General features: G+C 27.2%; 1 protein-coding gene across 2 annotated transcripts; it reads right to left on the reverse strand.

The window, feature by feature from the left end:
- Positions 1-4,977: 4,977 nt before the first annotated feature.
- On the reverse strand, positions 4,978-14,758 carry LOC100197948 (uncharacterized). Of its 2 annotated transcripts, none has more exons than XM_065810058.1 (7): positions 14,695-14,758; positions 8,236-8,265; positions 8,053-8,139; positions 7,859-7,965; positions 6,683-6,935; positions 6,411-6,571; positions 4,978-6,336 (listed from the first exon to the last, which is right to left on the reverse strand). In XM_065810058.1, exons 3-7 carry the CDS (start codon positions 8,108-8,110, stop codon positions 6,238-6,240), a joined length of 678 nt encoding a protein of 225 aa, XP_065666130.1. In that variant the 5' UTR covers positions 8,111-8,139; positions 8,236-8,265; positions 14,695-14,758; the 3' UTR covers positions 4,978-6,237. The 2 variants fall into 2 exon arrangements, with proteins under 2 accessions (XP_065666130.1, XP_065666129.1); XM_065810057.1 differs by lacking the exon at positions 14,695-14,758 and adding an exon at positions 11,261-11,416.
- Positions 14,759-19,316: the final 4,558 nt, after the last annotated feature.

The raw sequence follows: 19,316 nt of genomic DNA on the forward strand, positions 1-19,316 counted from the left end.
TGGTACTTTATTATAATGCTTGTCAAATCGAGAATGGTCTAAAGTTTATTAAAAAAACAATTTATATATTTAAACGAAGTTTGTTTTAATTTTTGACTTAAACAAATTAATAAGAAACTTGAATGGACATACTTCATTTTTTAAATATATTTGTTATTAATTAAAAAAAAATAAAAGTTATTATTTCTTAGAGAACGGACTTCCCTTTTTAATTACACTCTGAGTTTTAGTCAAATTCTATTGATATTTATCGTCAGGAGGAGAAGACTATAATTAACAACAAGCATATATTAAAATATATCAATGGACATCCCCAATTATTTCATACAAAGCTGTGTATCTTTTTAATTACTTGCATTTTGAACAATATAAAAAGAAAGAAAGGGTTTTAAACATTAAAAATTAAATTCAGACTTACCTTAGTACATGCACCCTGTTTGGTATGTATTTATTAAACATTTTTTAAACATAAGATTTAGACAGTTTAACTATTTGCTTAAAATGTCGACTAATTCTCAAGTTCAAATAGCTCTCCAAACAAAATGCCAATCGGAGTTAGTCCATTGGAAAGAAAGATTGGAAAAAAATATTCCTTGTTATAAAGACAAACATCCAAATATGAATGTTGTAGAAAATATTAGAGGTTTAGACACTTTTTTACCAAAGACTTTTTCAGAAAAACATTGTGGCAATTTCATTTGTTTAAGGTAGAAATATTTATTTCGTTTCAGTAATTTTTTTTTATTATTAAGCTTTCTTTTCTTATTTTTAAGCTTTCTTATTATTATTGTTAAGCTTTTTTTATTAAACGTTTATAAGTTTATCTTTATATTAAATCCAATGTAACAATAACAATAATGAACTAGTTTTCTTATAAAAATATTTTTTATTGAAAACATTGCAATTGAAAATATAATTGTATAACTTTGTTTTTATATTCATATCAGGTCTCAATCAACTGGAAACTGTCTGTACAGTTCTATCTCATAAGTCATCACCGGGAATAATTCTGTAGTAAATGATTTAAGATTATTGACATCAATCGAGTTTTTCTTAAATGCAGACTTCTACTCAAACCATCCAACTTTTCAATCTGTTTTTTGTAATAATAGAAAGGTTTTTCCTTGTTTAAAAAACATTCTGCCGTTGTCAGTATCAAAAAATTCTTTAGATACAAGAAAGGAAGGCAAAGAGTTAGTACAAGAAGAAGCTGTTCATAATTGCAATGATAAGAACTGGTCTTCTTTCCTTTGTGTTCTTGGATTATCAAAGATATGTGGAAAAAAAATAGAATGTCTTTACCCAGATAATGGCCTTACTAAGTACAAACTATTATTTAACCAAATTATTTATTCCCGTATGACCTCTTTTGAAAATTACGAGCCTTTATATCTTCTTTTTTGTTGCGAAAGTTTTTCAAACGATTTTTCTGTCCCATTTCAACACAATCATTATAATCCATTAGTACTAAAATCAATTTGAAACATAAAGCTTCCAATGATAGTAGCAGGATGTTACATACTAAAATTTTTTTTCATAGCAAATCCAAAGATCATGATGACCTTATGGAATCTAATTTAAAAATAAATCTTCGCATCTTTGCAACCAATTATCAATATGTAGTTTTAGTAAAGTAACTCAATGTATAACATTTTCTACTCCTTCTTATAATTATGATATTGGTTATTTGGCTTCTAATTATGCTAGTTATTTCAGTGTTGCTAAAACTTTAAGTAGTTCTGAAGTTCAACATTTAGTTTAATCTGTGTTTGTACCTTGTAAAACATTTACTTTTCTTAAAAATTCAAATGGACGTAGCTTTCAACTTGCATGGATAGATAAATTTCCATGGCTTACTTATTCAAAGATATTTGATGGCGCTTTCTCTTTGCCATGTGTACTTTTTGGTCACAGTTTTCCTTCAGAACTTACTATAGTAGAAAGGCTGTTCAGTAAACCATTCAAGTACTGGAACGATGCTTTTGCTCACTTTAAAAAACATGTATTTGGAAAAAAAAAAAAATCTAACCTGCAGAAACAAAGGATTGCATGTTAAAACTGCTGAAGTTTTGTTTTCTTTATCATCATTTTGGTCTTTTAAAACAGAGCCAACTGATATAACCTCTCAAAAAATAATTCAATCACAGACTTCTGAAAATCGGAGATTGTTGTTACCAATTATTGAAACAATTATTCTATGTGGGCGCCTTGGTCTTCCTTTAAGAGGTCATCGAGATAATTCAAAATTTTATCCTGGTAGAAGCGAATCTCCTAATTCTACTTCAGGAAATTTCATCGAATTGCTTCATTTTCGTGTCAAAGCTGGCGATATAATTCTTGAAGATCATTTAAAATATCATCAAAAAAATGCATCTTATATATCAAATACATCTCAAAACGAGCTGATAAATTGTTGCGGAGAAGTAGTTTCTGACAAAGTAATAGAAGAAATCATAAAGTCTCAATATTTTTCTAAAGAGCAACTTTCTTTGATTAATAGCTTTGTTGATTCTAATTTAGACATAAAGGAAGAATTTGTTAAATTTATACATTGTTAAAATGGTGTTACTGGCGAAGGTTTATTTAGTGTTTTACTAAAAAGTCTGTTCTTTCCTTGGATAATTTAAATTGTAGAGGGCAATCTTATGATGGTGCTGGAGCAATGACTGGACATACTAAAGGGTTGTCTGCTCGTATTTTAAATTTGAATGAAAAAGCTATTTTTACTCATTGTTACAGCCACAGACTTAATTTAGCTATTTGCGCATCATGCAATGTGCAGTCTATCAGAAACCTTTTAGCTCATGTAAAAGAGGTATCATACTTTTTTAATCTTTCTTCAACCAGGCAACAAAAATTAGAAAAGCATATTGGTAAAATTACTCCATTAGCTTCCAAAAAAAAGTTAAAAGAACACGTTGGATTGATAAAGTACATGGCATAGATACTTTCAAGAGCTTTTTATACCTGTGGTCTCCTGTCTTGAAGAAATGTCCTTAAATATCAATAAAATATTTAATCATATAACATCTACTTCTGCTTCCTCTTTACTAAAGTTAATAACAGGTTTTAATTTTATTGTTGTACTTTGTATAATAAGAAATGTTTTTGATATAACTCTTCTAATTACACGATTGTTGCAGGCAAAAAGTAATGATATTTATAATGGTTTAAATCTCATCCAGGCATTAAAAGATGCTGTTTCTTCTCTTAGAAATATAGTTGATGAACACTATCAAATATGCTACGAACAAACATTAAAAATTGCATCCAAGATAAATGTTATAGAAGAAAAGTCTAGAACTTCATTTATTTCAAAAAACAGAGCTAATACTCCTTTTGAATCTGCCTCTCATTATTTTAAATTGGTTATCACTATTCCTTTGTTAGACCATCTGAGTATTGAGTTTAACACAAGGTTTAATAATACAACTTTAAAGTGTTGTAAAGCACTTGTCTTAGTTCCTTGAAAAATGATTGCAGAAGTTCAGTGTTCTAGTGACACTAATTGGAAAGATATGTCATATCTTTCAGTGACTTTTATATAACGGACTTACCAAACCCACTCGCTTAATTAGGTGAGCTTAAACTGTGGGAAGTATATTCGGTAAATTTTAAAAATGAGCTTCCGTCTAATATTACCAAAACATTAAAAGCAATAAATTTTCCTGGATTTGAAAACATCAAAATTTGTCTTAAGTTACTTGCTACCTTACCCTTAACTTCATGTGAATGTGAGCAAACGTTTTCTTCATTTCGACGTCTAAAAGATTATATAGGAAGCACAATGGTAGAGGACCGCCTAAATGGTTTAGCTTTAATAAACATTCACACAGAGTTTCCTATAGATGTTGAAAAAGTCATTAATAAGTTTGCTATAAATAATCGTAGTTTGTGTTTTAAATAAAATTTTAATAAAAATAAAATAAAGTAAAATAATTAAAAAAATATATAATAAAAATATAATACATAAAAAATACAAAAGTTTTATCTTAAAAAAAAATAACTCTTTGTTTAATGGCTATTTTCATAGCCACACATCTTTGTAAAAACATTATTTGGCATTGAACAGTACAGTAAGTATAGCCAGCAGTTTATTTACTATTTGGTTTTCAACTTTTTTTTTGGAGGGGGTGGAAGTTATAGTTTCCAAAAATAAAGTTCAAATTGCGTCAAATGTATTAAAAAAACCTAATTTTGCAAACAGTAGATAAGGAATAGTGTCACAAAAATCCCAAACCAAGAGTAGTATACGAATCAACCAATAAGTTGACTCATTTACTCCTTGTGTGCTCTCCCTAAATAAGTCGATGCGTGTATTACTTCATGCGTGCTCTCCCTAAATCTAAAAAAGTGCGATAGCAGGGATTTTTACAAATTTCGATAAATATGGTTATCATCATTTTCTTCTAAAAGTAGATAACGTGCGAAGTGATAATGCTTGATAATGGTTAGCATCATGTGTGATAAAATATCGGGCGATTACTAAGCCGTCTTACCTCATATATGCGTTTGAGGAGAAAGGGGGAGGATGCTAAAATTTAACATTTTTGGGGAGGGGTTAAAATTGCGACTTACCCAAAAAAATTCCTGTACACGCTCCTGATTCAGATAAACTATAGTAGTGTTAATTTTTCTACAAAAGTTGTTTTTGCAAAAATATTCATAACTTTCAGCCCCATTCAAAAAACTGTTTTCGTTATTTGGAATCATTTTTTAAAATACTTGGGACTAATTCGGCCATCTTGAAAAAATAATTTATTCCATTCAGTATGCGTAAGCAATTAAAAAACAGAGGTAAACTTTATAGACAAAATACTTTCATTTTCAAACTCGTTTCGTTTTTATATCAGTAGTAAACTTTAATTGACATTTGGTTTCTTTAATTTTTATAACAATAATTTAAAAGTAACATAAGTTACTTTTAACTTGTTGTTATAAAAACAATTATATCTTTGAACACTAAGTCGATACAAATAGTTAATATAGCTTCAGTAATGTATTAAGATAAATTTTTGTTGTTAGCACAACGCAAAATGAAATATATATTACATAATTCATTCCAACTGCTTTTAAAAGTAGCATATTTTTTATATATATACTAACACAAATGTATTAAATTGTAATTAGGTTCATAAATTATGTCAAACAAATACTTCAAGTTATCTTTATAATTATATTGATATATCTTCTGCCAAACTGTTACAACAAACGCTTCGGTTGTTTATAATATTTTGCCATTATTAACGAATTCTTTGTTTGCATAAATTAAAAAGTTGTTCGGATCGCCATTAACAATCAATCGGATTTGTTTAAAATATTCGGCTTTTTTTTTTACAAGTTTGTTTGTTCTATGCCTTAGTAGTGGCATTGAGTATATTTTAACATTTGTTTTTAAGTCCCGACGAATTCTTGGCATTCCAAAAAAGTGCAACTGAATTCAGTGCAACTGAACAGCGGAAGTAGTTATAATTAAAGTTATAAAATGTCAGTAAACAAATTTTAATAGTAAACTTTGGTGAAATTGTGAGTTTTAATCTCACAACACTTTCACTTCTCTACAAAATTCATACATATTAGTAGCATAATAAAAGTTTTCTAAAAGACAGTAAAGAACCTTGTTTTTTATGATATGCATTCAAGTTATTTGAATTCTACAGAATTCAAATAACTTGAATGCAGATCATAAAAAAAAGTTTAAACATATCCTTAGTTTTAAAATGTCCTACAGTCAGAACATGTTCCAACTAAGGCAAGAATTGGTATAATAAAGTTAACAATTAAAACATTTTTAGATTACTTTGAGGTTGTCGAATAGTAGTTTTATCAATGGCAATAACATTGCTGGTTATGGTTGTAAAATATCTAGCAGTAGTAGTAGTAGTAGTAGTAGTAGTAGTAGTAGTAGTAGTAGTAGTAGTAGTAGTAGTAGTAGTAGTAGTAGTAGTAGTAGTAGTAGTAGTAGTAGTAGTAGTAGCAGTAGTAGTAGTAGTAGTAGTAGAAGTAGTAGTATACTTTAAAAGAATTATTAAACCACGAAAGTACAAACTAAATATTATTTATATCAGAAAATTTTTTAACACTTTAATTATTTAGAAACACCTGGAAGCAAAACAAAATGTATACTTTACATATATATATATATATATATATATATATATATATATATATATATATATATATATATATATATATATATATATATATATGTATATATATATATATTAGTGTTCTTTTTTAACAAAGTTTCCATTTATTATTGAGATAAACATGTTGTGTAGAGAATGCGTCTTGATTTAGAAGACATTTCGGAAAAGATTCTCTTTTGAAGAAAAGCTAAAGTTATAAAAATTCTAAGTTACATGACGAAAAAATCAATATGCAATATTTAGATAAAAATAGTAACCTACAGAAATCAAACTACTTGGAGGGTGCTCAAGATGACTTCCATTTAATGCACCATAAGTTGCAAATCCAAAAGCGTCCAACTGGTTACTGTTATACAAAAGAAACACTGGAAAGAAATCGTTACAATCCATATCCGTAGTGATTCCATACCAATAGTGTTGACCTAGTTTACCAAAAAGCTTATAAATATTTTAAAGCAAACCACAGAATTCAATAAAGAAATAAGACTTATCATATGTTAATTTAATAGTTTGATTAAGAGTATCAGACGTACCCATTCCTAAAAAGCACTTTCCACTGACCCATTTTGTACCTAATAGGTCTTTTTCGTGCAAAGGTATTTCCATACTTTGGTTTTCCCCATTTAGTATTAATAGTTTGTCTCCTACAGATTTTTTATCTCTCTTGTTATCTGATCTACACATATTGGAAATGTCAGTAAAATATACTGTGATGTAATACATGTTTCCGATTTGAAAATAAGCCTTGCCAATCCATTTATTTGCAACTTTTGTTTCTTTTGGAATCTAAACATTTTATTAGATTATTATTATGATAAAACTTTTATTGTGAAACTATCGAGTAAATATTGCTGTAACTTTGAATAAAATATTATGAATATATAAAATTTGTAACAGCCTAAAATTAAGGAGGTTGAAACTTTATTTGGTCATAATTTTTGAATGCTTAAAGATTTACTAAGAAATATAAAATTTATCGATGGATATATCTTTAGTTGAAAATTGTAAAAAAAATTTAATTAGGACTTTTTGTTCTCAAGCTCCAATCATCGCAATTTTATGCAAAGCAACCTAATTTGATATAAGTATAAACATATAAATTGTAGACAAAATAAATTCTACTTTATATACATCAGTTTTAAATTTATGATATTTTTCGATATCATAAAGTAAAAACAGGTGTATTTAAAGTAGAATTTTTCTTCAAATAAAGTTTAAGAAAAAGTGACCGACTTTAAACAATGATCCAAAATACAAAAATTTACTCTATATGATCTAAAAAACTTTACTGCGCAAATAAAATTATTAATTAGGTTAAATTATTAAGTTTAAATATGTAAATCTTTACATATTTAAACTTAATAATTTAATATTAAAATGCTTTATATAAATAGTTTTATTATTTTTTAATTAATGTATTAAATTTTCCATGTTTTTATTTATTTATTTATAAACAAAGTTACATATTAAAGGAATACAAATTTATCTTATTAAAAATAAAATCACAAACCTTAACTTGTGCACCTCACTGTGCAAACCCCAGACCCATATACCATAATCGAAGCATATGCACTTCTTTACCATACCCTTGTTGTTACTCATGCATTACCCGTAAATCCCTTGTGCCATTAATATTTTTTTTTTTTGTAATTTGTTTCTTAAAGTAACAAAAAAATTTTTTTACGTAGATATTTTAATTTAAAACTTACAGCTAATTGAATTCCTCCTATCAGACCATTAACATCAAATATAATAAGGGTGTTTGCATCGTTGCTTTTTTTGTATATTTGACCTTTAAAGGTTTCTTCATTGTCTTCTTTAACACAAAATATATGCAGAAAATAAATTTAGTGAAATGCATAAGGAAAAAAAGTTAAAAAATTATGTCAAGATGACTACAAACCTTTACAACCATCAAAGTGTAAATCCCAACCATCTTTTAATGCAGTATCTTTGTTCATCGGAATAGAATAGCGACTCAAAAATTTTACTGAAAATAGATTATATATACAGATATATTCTCAATAATTGTTGTGTTTTTATTTGAAATAAAAATTCTATTAAGTTATGTTAAACTTCAACATACCTGATAAATGATCCCAGAATGTAGAATCATCTAAAATTAAATAAAATAATAATATTAAAAATCTAATTATTTTTTAACACAAGTAGATTTTATAAAGACTGAAAACAGAAATGAACCTAAAATTAAGCTTTAGTAGAAAATGCATTTCTTAATCAAGTTTTTTATTTTGAAAATAAGTTTCTTAAGTGACAAATGCTATATATATATTATTGTTCTTTTTTAACAAAGTTTCCATTTATTATTAAGATAAACACGTTGTGTAGAGAATGTGTCTTGATTTAGAAGACATTTCGGAAAAGATTCTCTTTTAAAGAAAAGCTAAAGTTATAAAAATTCAGGGTCAATTTTGCGGGTTTGTGTGAAGGGTGGCACTCCTCAAGAGAATGATATTTTCAACTTATAATTGGTTTTTAAAGGAATGTTGTTGCCTAGTCGGTATTTCATACACTTTTGTTGGCAGATTTTTAGTTTTCTGGACCTTTTTAATTTATTTTAAGTTGATGTATTACATAAGGTAACTCACATGATGCTTTTCTAGTACAGAAGTATCAAACTAAAGGCATCAAACAAAGCCGTTCTCCCACGAGAAGCGGGGAATGGTCTTGTTTGGTATGAATGTTCTTGAAAGACCATTCCCCCACGAGAGTCCTGGGCTGTGAATTCTAGAAATTTTTTCTGAAATCAAAATTTCAAGAATTTCTTTTTTAAATAACCTAGCAAAGTTCACCTTTTATAATTTTTTTTTGTTCGGATAAGATTTTGTTCTAGATTCTAGTGCCTACAATAATCAAGAAGTCAATATTGTTTGTTTGTTTGGTTTATTCATGATCAGCAAAATTTACAAGTTATGGACAAAGAGCGGCACACCAGGCCACTTTATAATGAAAATATAGTTTATTGATTTCAGGTAAAGTTAAGGCGTCAAAATCAAAGAAAGTTCATATTTAAAATTGTTCAGGTTCTTTGAGTCCACCACATTTTGGATAGAAGCATTCCATGATTTGACAACACGGTTAGTGAAGAAGCTGTTTCTTTCTGCACAATTTCGTTGTGTTTTATTTGTTTTTTGTCCACGCGGTCAGAGACTGTACTTTAAAGACTCGGTGTTTGGTTGAAGCTGAGGGACTGAGAAGTTAACTTTGTCGATTTTGTTGATGATTTTTTATTGCTCAATAAGATCTCCTTTTTCTATTTGTCTGGTTAGCTTTGTCAAGTTAATTTTTGATAGTCTCTGAATATTAGGCAAGTGTTTGAAGTTGGCAGTATATTTTGTGGCTCAGTTTTGAACTTGTTCAACTTTGGCTACGTCTTGAGTTGGAAATGGTGGATTGTGCTGCAAATTCTGTACGCAGGCGAGCGTATAATGTATATAGTATGCGCCATAATGCTGAACTTTGATCTTGAGCTTGCCAAGCTGATGAAACCGCGAAGACTTGTCTAAACTCGAACCTGTATTTAAAATCTAAATCTATTTTGCTTTTAATTGTGGATTAAAGATTGGCCACTAAATGATTTTTTAACTGCCGTACTTGTTGATGGAAGCGATAAAATTTAACTAGCAGTATACTTAACAGTGTTGGAGCATATGAACAATATAGTAATATGAACAACAATACAACAAGATCAAAAATACTTATTACAGACTAAGAAAATTGAATCTTCGAAATCTACCTCGTGGCTGTCCATTAATTATGCCGGCAATTTTTTGCAGTTTAACCTCCTCCCCTTTGTCAACAATTTGTCAAAATTCCAGAGCCTGCTTCCTCCCTTTCCTTTTAAATTACATCAACATTTGACTACTCTTCTTCCCCTCCTCCTCCCTAATCTCATTAAGAAAATTAAATGAAAAAAAACATCCTTTTTTTAATAATAATTTAATTTAATTTATATATTAACATTGATGACGTCAACTTTTCTTGACTTCCCCCTTTCCCCTTGTCAACAATTGTCAAAAATTTTCAGATTTCTTCCCCCTGTTTTTTTGAAATCACTAATGGACATACCTTATCTATGTTTTAAAATTTAATACAGTAGTATTATAAAAGAGTAACTTTACAAAACATAATTTTTCTTATATTTCGTTGTGTTTTTTTAACATTGATGTGTAAATGGTTATAGCTAATATACAGGGTAACACACATTATGTTAAACAAAATAACATGTATATTTTAAAGTTTATTTGAGATGGAACTGTTTCAAGGTTCATTAACATCTAAAATTTTAGAAATTCTAAAAAAAAAAACCATAAAAACGTTTTTTTTTGTGCTTTGTTTATTTTGCTTTTTTTTTTGAGTCGTTACTCTAATTGCGCTGATTCAGCAAGTCTATTTTATATAAATGTTCTTATATCTTATTATATAAATAAAGGAATTGCTCAGTTTAGCGCCGCAATTATCTTTGATCGTCCGAATGGAATTATATAAATCGTTAATGATTATTCAAAGGGAATTATTGAAATGATTAAATCGTTAATAATTGTCTAAAAGGGAATCGTTGAAAACTGTTGAATTGTTTAAATCTGATAAAAATTTATTTAGATTAAACTTTTTAAGTTTAATCTAAATTTAGATTAAACTTTTTAAGTTTAATCTAAAATTAATAATAGATATATATTTTTTTCTTGTTGGTTAATTATTTATTTAATTAATTAAAAAGGGTAATTATTTATTGTCAAACTGCAAACAAATTGTTATATTTAAAAAATGTAAAAGTCTTAAAAGAAATTTAAAAAAGTTTGGTGTATCTCAAAGCAGAAAAAATGAATGCAATACAAAAAAAATATTATAAGAATAATATTTTATCCCTATGTCAATTATCTCAAATGTCAAAATATATTTGCATTCCTAAATCTATTTTATTTGCATTCCAAGAAATAACTTAATTATCTTTTAAATTTATTTAACTATCTATATTCTAAGGATGGAAAATTTCGATAAAATGATGATAGTTACTTCTTCATGAATTTGATTTGAAAATAAAAGTTTATTTGTATAAAATAAAATTAAAGGTACTTAAAGTTTGTTACCTGAACTCTTTAATAGATAACCGTGGCTGCATACAACATTAACAACCAAGAAAAATAATAGTGAAATCATTTTAATTTACTTTTTAATTCAGTTCTTACTCAAAAGGAAAAATTTATACCAAAAACACCAAAAACACCAAAAAGAAAACATTTACATTAAATGAACAAATATTAAAAATATATATCAAGTATTTCCCTAACAGTTGTACAAAATATATTCAACGTATCTATTCTTATACAAAGTATTTAAAAAAAGGTTGTTTTAACATGAACTTAGCTACGCATACATAGGTGTTTACATTTATAGATACCGGTTTTTACATCCAATTAAAACAACCATGACATTCATTTAAAATTTTCAATTTATTTAACGCATTTAACAACAACATTTAACGCATGCGCAATCTCAACATTCTATATTATTCAAATAAAAGGTTTTATTTTAATATACATTTTTATTTTTTTTATTCAATTTTTGAAAATTATTTAAAAAAATTTTTTATTTAAAATAAAATGTTTATTTTTTAATTACTGTCGAGGTATGTCATCTGACCTAAGACACGCTTCAAAAAAGCGTGTCTTAAGTCAGAAAAATTGGAAAATAAACATTTTATTTTAAATAAAAAATATTTTTTAAATAATTTTAAAATATTGAATAAAAAAAATTCGATCACTGATCGAAAAAATTAAATTTATTTGCTTTTACTTAATTGGCAATGAAAAGTATTATAAATATAATTAAATAAGTTAAACTATAAAATGCTCTACCAATAAAATGTTTTTATATAAAATCATATCTTCTTATTTTTTAAACCATTTCTTAAATGTTATTTTTGTCATTTAATATTTTAATAAATTTTGTTTCTTTTATTTTACAAAGCAATTGTTATATCTTATTTTTTGAAAAACTATAAATTTTAAACGGTATGCGATATATTTAAATTTTCTTTTATAATATATATCAGAGATATATACATTGAAACTATATTTTATTGTCAAACTATATTTTGTCTAGTAATGACGCATTTTTTGGGGCTTAATGATAAGACTAAATTTGTCTTTTTCTAGCCCCGGTCATGTAATTATTTTTTTATAAGTTACGACTGTAAATTTTTTTTTATCGGCAAAAGTGTAAATAAAAAAAAAAAAAAAAAAAAAAAATTTAAATAAAACCGGAACTGATAGGAACATTTAAAAAATAAAAACACCAGAAGAAAGAGAATCATCTCCTCTATTCAAATGTGTCAAAATAAAATCCAAGTCATTTTTCAGTCATTTTATTTTTAGAAAAGTTTAAAAGAGAAAAGTTTAAAAATTTGCTTTTTTCTTTTATTTGCTATCGTAATAATTCGGGAACCATAATTCGTTTAAAAATAATTTTACCTCTATCTTGTAGAAAATTTAATTTTAATACCGATTACATAATTTTTTTTCATTTTATAGTTAAAAATTAGACAAAAAAGTAAGAAAAATTAATATTAAATTTTTCTGGTATAACCGATCATTCGCATATTTACTTTAAATTCTTTTATTAAGTAGTATGTTAATTTTTAAATTAGGTACCTAGGTGAATTAAATAATTGGATTTTCTCATGTGTTAGTTCCGGGTTCTTCCTATATAAAGTTATTTTACAAAAATGACTCAATGATATTTATTAATCATTCACTTTCAAGATGACAACAAGTAAAAAGTCATACAATAAAGAAGATATAGAAGCTGCGTTAAATGATATAAAAGAAAAAAATACTTCAATCAGAAAAGCTGCATTCAAATATGGCATTCCATTCTCAACTCTAATAGGTCGCAAGAACAACAAAAATGCTAGCTTCAAGGGATCAGGATCAACAACCGTACTCTCACAGCAAACAGAGTCAATTATGGTGCATGCATTTAAGTTCCTATTAAATTGGGGTTATGGTTTAACACGAAATTATGTCATGGACTTCGTATGCGGTTACCTTCTTCGTACAAATCAATCAGGTCTATTTAAAAACGGCAGGCCTGGCAAAGACTGGTTTTATGCATTTATAAACCGATCGTCTAAAGAAATTTCCACAAGAAAAACTCACACTTTATTCACATTATACAGTGAATAATTGCTGTAATGCTGATGGATACTTTACATCACCATTCGTAGTATACAAAGCAAAACGAAACTTTAGAGCTGAGTGGGCTTTAGGTGGTCCGACTGGCATCAAAGATTCAATTTCTAAATCAGGTTGGATGGAGCATGACACATTTATTGAATGGTTGAAGGAAGTATATATACCAGAATGTCAAGCTATTAGTGGTACTCATATTTTACATCTTGATGAACATAAGTCTCACGTTAGTTTAGCAGCTGCATTGCTATTTCGGAAAAAAAATATAATTTTGATTTGTCTACCAGCCCACTCATCTCAAATTTTTCAGCCACTGGACAGAGGTGTCTATTGCCATGTTAAGCAAGTGTGGAAGGCAGTTTTTACCAAATATTACAAAGACACAAAAAGCAAAAAATTAGATAAAGAAAATTTTCTTACGTTGCTCAAACAGGTGTAAGAGAGCGTTAAGTGTTTTACACGTTTGCACGCTATTGCTGGTTTTGAATATACTGGGTTATTTCCACTTAACAAAAACAAAATCAATCAAAAGGCATTAGCAATCTCCGAAACGTTTAATCAACCGACGTCTTCAACGCCATTGCGAATATTAAAGTCTCTAGCTTTATCTTCTGAACCAGCAACAGCAGCTTTGAGGTTCGACAAGTACAGAGCACTACATGAGAGAATGCAAATCGAAATGAAACATGAGCTAAAGAGTTTTTTTCAAAAAAAAAAAATTAGTCTCATTTAAAAAAATTGAGGCAACCTAATATTCCAAAAATTGTTGGCCAATGTATTACAGAACACGGTGTTGCAGATCATCTCAAAAAAAGAGAAGAAGTTATGCAACTCAAATTAGCTGAAAAACAAGCTAAAAGCGTAAAACCATCTGCAAACTCAAAATGCCATTGCCAAACCCTGCAGAAAAAGAAGTAACTCAAAATATAGAACCAATTACAACACCTTCAGCCAAAAGAAGAACATTCGGACATGATGTCATACGAAAATCCAAATTGCAACAAAACATGTTTGCAAAAAAAATTTTGTAATGGGTTCAGATTTTTTTGATTCTAAAAAATGTAAACCTTAAATTTTTTATTATTTCTGTGTGCTATATAAAATATATATATAAAAATATATACATATACATATATAAAATGTTAAATTTATTAAATGTATTTTATATTGATCGGTTTTAACAGACTTTCTGCCAAAAGCGATCTTTTTTTTTTCTTCTAGTTTTCATATTTTCAAATACAATTAAAAAATTAATAAATAATGTACTTGTTGGTATTTTTTATCTTATTTAAAAAAAATAGTTTAAAAATTAAAAAAAATAATAAAGTTACTTGATTTTTATTGTTCGGTGATCGGTTTGACCCGCTTTAACTCTACATATTAAAATAAAACCTTTTTTTATTTGAGTAATATAGAATGTTGAGATTGCGCATGCGTTAAATGTTATAATTGAAAATCACGATTGGTTTAATTGATTGGCACGATGTTTTAAATGAATGTCATGATTGTTTTAAATGGTTGTCTTGTTTGTTTTAAATAGATGTAAAAACCGGTAATATAGAAATTTTTTTTATTTACAAACCAATGGTTTATTATATTATATTATATACAACTAAATTGAATAAAAGGTCAAAAACATTAGAAAACCGTGAAAATATTTAACCAAATTAAAAAATTTATCTTATTCTATAAATTCAATGAAGGTAACATCCGAGTATCAACCATAAACAACTAGGAACCAATCATTAACTTCCTTAAAGTAATGCTAAGTCAAAATATATCATAGAATTTTCAAATTAAATCTATTTAATATAAAAACTCAGAAATTATATAAAGCATTAAAATACCATAGAGTATCTTAATACTGAACCTAAACCTATAGAAAGATAATTTATTTATTGTCATTTTGTTATTAATTATTCTTTTGTTATTGCAATATTCATTTTTTTGTTATCGTAACATAATATATATTGCAGAGTATGTACGAATAGAAAACAAAGTGTCAAAAGACTTTATCAAAAGTATAAAAATTTATTTATTGAACTAGAAACAAAAAAAGAATTGTAGTGTACCTGAATAATATACACAACATAAAAGAAAAAATGTTAGAAAAATGGCATTTTTTAAAATTGGAGTGTTTAGTGGATACACAGTTTAACCATGGTTTTATCTCTTTTTTAACCGTGTGACACAAATATAATATGTACGTAATCCAATTAGCATTGGAATGTTCTCAACACATTTAAAAAAAAATCGTCTTAAAAGTAGCCTCTGATATAAAAGTAATGGGAATGAATATGTCATCACCTTGAAATATAAACATTAGCATTTTACTTATGAAAATAAATACTTTAAATGCACTATTTTCAAATCTTATGTCTTTTTATTGGAATTAAATGAATTATTATTATAGGTTTGTGTATTATATTAAATGTGTTATCATTATTTGTATAAAAAAAGTTGCTCATTTATAATGTTTAAATGCCTAAAGTTGTTCGGAACCACCCAAATATGTGTCCGATTCCACCCGATAATACCTCACTTTCAAATACTAGTTTTAAAACCAGTGAAAAGAAATATTAAACAAATTTTTTATTAAATAATCTAAATAAAATGTATCTTTAATCAATAAAAAATTATTAGTTTACATAAAAATTAGATATATTAATATGTGAATCAAATATAATGATACATCGCTCTTCAGGTGGTGGGAAACAATATCTTGCGCTCTCAGCCAATTGCTTCGACATATTATGATAGATATTTTGCGAATGTCATATTTTCACTCAAATAATATTTGTATGGTTTTTATTAAAATCACATAGGTTCTTTAGTTTAAGCTGTACATCAAGTTGTAGTTGACGTTAACAGAACTGTTGATGGCGGGTTTCTCTTAAGAAAACGTAATATTTTTTATGTATATAAATTTAACATACATTCAGTTTTTCTGTTCATGCCTAAAACAAAACCTGTTTTTTTTCCTCGCAATTTTTAAAATTGACATGTAACATGGTACCTTGTACAAGAGTACATGAATGCCATAAAAGAAAATATAACAAGGAGCTTTTTGCCTCATTCTTCACCGCTCAATTCTAAAGCAAACGCTTTAACCACTGTGTCAACGGTTGGTAATATTTCTTTTTGGAGCAGTTTAAAAAAAAAATTGAAGTGTTCATACTGCAAAAAGATTTTCACCATTCCTTTTAAAAAAAATATGTATCATATGCCTACAAAGGTAAATACAAGTATATATTAAAACAATGTAACATTTTTTGCACACTTTCAAGCTTTTTAGAATTTGTACAAGTAAAACTAGTTGTACAATTTCTAATAAATAAAGTTTTTGTGGTTTGAATACACTTCAAATCAATGGCGCCATTCTATTTCTATTTTTCTGGAATTTTGATTTTATTTTAAATTGCATATTGACATGCAAAATGATTCATTTGCTTAAAAGAAAAAATATCCTCAATCCAAAATCGTCTTACTCCAAGGCAAATTTATCATTTTGCTCTTAATTAAAAATAATGTCGATCAAAATAGTAGTGATTAGTTCTATTAACAAACTTTTGCGTCTGTTGTTCAGCTTCTCGAAGTGACAAGTTGCTTGATTTGCAGCATTGCAGCGGATTTTATTGTATAACATCATATTTTAACCGGTTTGTCATTCGCTTATATTTTCTTTAAAACAAAAGTATGAGATATATGGTAGTCTCTCTTTTCAAACTACTATTCCGACGTTGAGCATCCTTGACGTCTGAAAACTAGGATTATTAGAGGATAGGCAAATTGGTATATATAGGGATGGGCGCACTGCAGTGTACATAAATCGACTGATTTACATAGCCATAGGCACAGTGAGTGTAAATACATCGACTAAGGGTTTGGGCAGGTTGTCTTTAATAGAAAGATTAATCTTTTTCATGTTTGCGGACTTAAAGGAGACCGTCGTAATAGAGGTTTGATAAGAGAGCTTACCGAGATATATCTTTATTACTCACTAAATTATTGACAATGCTTTACTTGTATTCTGTATAATACATCCTTATTTATATTCAATATAATACACTTTTGTATAATATATCGCAGTAATCCAGGTTTAGCCATAATTTACAGCTTTAGTTTTTGTTTCATTTTATAGAATATAAAATAAACTTCAAAAACATAAAATAGATTGAATTTTTTCTGTATAGTTGCCTAATTTGAACCATGTTTGGGAAAAAATTATACATTATAGAGTTATGTATTATTAATGATCTGTCAAAAGTGGTGAAAACAACAAAAATACTAATAATAAGTTGATTGCTCCATAAAATATTTATGCAAATTTCAGTATTTACTATTACAGCATCAAATTTTCTTATATCTATTAAAGAGCACATTATCTTAAATATTAAAAACTTATTGTATATTTAATCAAAGTTTACCTGATTGGTTGTTTTTTAACGAATATATATATATATATATATATATATATATATATATATATATATATATATATATATATTCGTTAAAAAACAACCAATCAGGTAAACTTTGATTAAATATACAATAAGTTTTTAATATTTTAGATAATGTGCTCTTTAATAGATATAAGAAAATTTGAATATTCGTTTATCAATAAAAAAACTGCTGTAATAGTAAATACTGAAATTTGCATAAATATTTTATGCAAATTATATTTATGCAAATTTCAAAAATATGTATATATATATATATATATATATATATATATATATATATATATATATATAATATATATATATATATACTTTTTTTAAAGCATAAATTACGATTTTTTTTATAATTACGGCACTGTGTCATAAATCGACCCTCAGGTTGAGCTTTATCCTACTTTTAAAAAAAAATATGCCATCAAATAAAAATCCAAGGGTGCATTTTAGAGAAGGCGGGGGGGGGGGGTCCAAAATCCTATTGAAAATATTAATAATAAAAGGGCAGAAGGGCCTTGACCCTCCAATTGCCAAATTTTTTATATAAAATATAAATCTAGCATAAAATATTGAAATATATTTAAATTTTTTGTTTACATCCCTTCCAATTTCCCCATAAAAAAGCATGCACTGCAATCCTTGCATGCAAGAATTTTGCATGCAATATACCAAAACTCGTATTTTATGGGGCATTGTATGACTCTTTCGAATAATAATGGTAATATATGATGACTTTATTCACCAAAATATACTTTATTTTTTTAATAACTTTATGCTAAATTTATATATCTTTTATCTTTATTTTTTTCAAACATTGATTTTAGTAAACCTAAATTCGGCCTCTCGGTCATTTGTAGGCAGAAGACAAATTTTATAGAAAATTATATAAAGCTAAATACTTTTACAGATCTTTATTTAATTAAGTTACTGCATAGTATTTATAAAGTTAATTAATATTGTCTTTAAGTTACTATCTTCGTCTTGATGAGAAGTCTGACACTGCCTTATGCAAGTTCTCTCCGTGGTCTTTGTGATTTACATTTATTTTGTATCTTGCCCAAGTTGGTTTAAACTTAGAGTGAATAGCTTCTCCAGTTTGTTCTGCAAATCTGGCTAGACTACATTGATTTTCTTCATAAAAAGGAACAATATGCGCTAACATGATGTGGAACTTCCATGTTATGGGTAAGGTGTAATTATAGCCTTTTGAAAACTCTATTAGATAATTATATGAGTCTTTCAATCTAGCAATAGATTGCTTGTCATTAGGACTAAGGAAATCACAGAAACAGTAATCCACAACACACTTTAAATCTTTGAAACATGTCATAATAGGTATTAGCTGTCGACAATCATTTAGGAATGCCTCTTCTAGATCTTAAAGATTATTCAATATCTTGTTACAGTTCACTCCATCAAACCCTCCTCCATGATAGCTATGTCTGAGAATGTATTTTCCAGACAGCCACTGATTAAAGTTTGGCCAGAGAGTAAAAACT

The sequence above is a fragment of the Hydra vulgaris genome, chromosome 11 (genome assembly GCF_038396675.1).
Source record: "Hydra vulgaris chromosome 11, alternate assembly HydraT2T_AEP".
NCBI lineage: Eukaryota > Metazoa > Cnidaria > Hydrozoa > Anthoathecata > Hydridae > Hydra > Hydra vulgaris.

Excerpts from the sequence above, each read along its gene's own strand:
- LOC100197948 (XM_065810057.1), bottom strand. The coding sequence starts at position 11,330 with ATGATTTCACTATTATTTTTCTTGGTTGTTAATGTTGTATGCAGCCAC. Across the intron at positions 8,266-11,260 it reads TTATCTATTAAAGAGTTCAG|ATGATTCTACATTCTGGGAT; the intron begins GTAACAAACTTT and ends ATTTAATTTTAG. Across the intron at positions 8,140-8,235 it reads ATTCTGGGATCATTTATCAG|TAAAATTTTTGAGTCGCTAT; the intron begins GTATGTTGAAGT and ends ATCTATTTTCAG.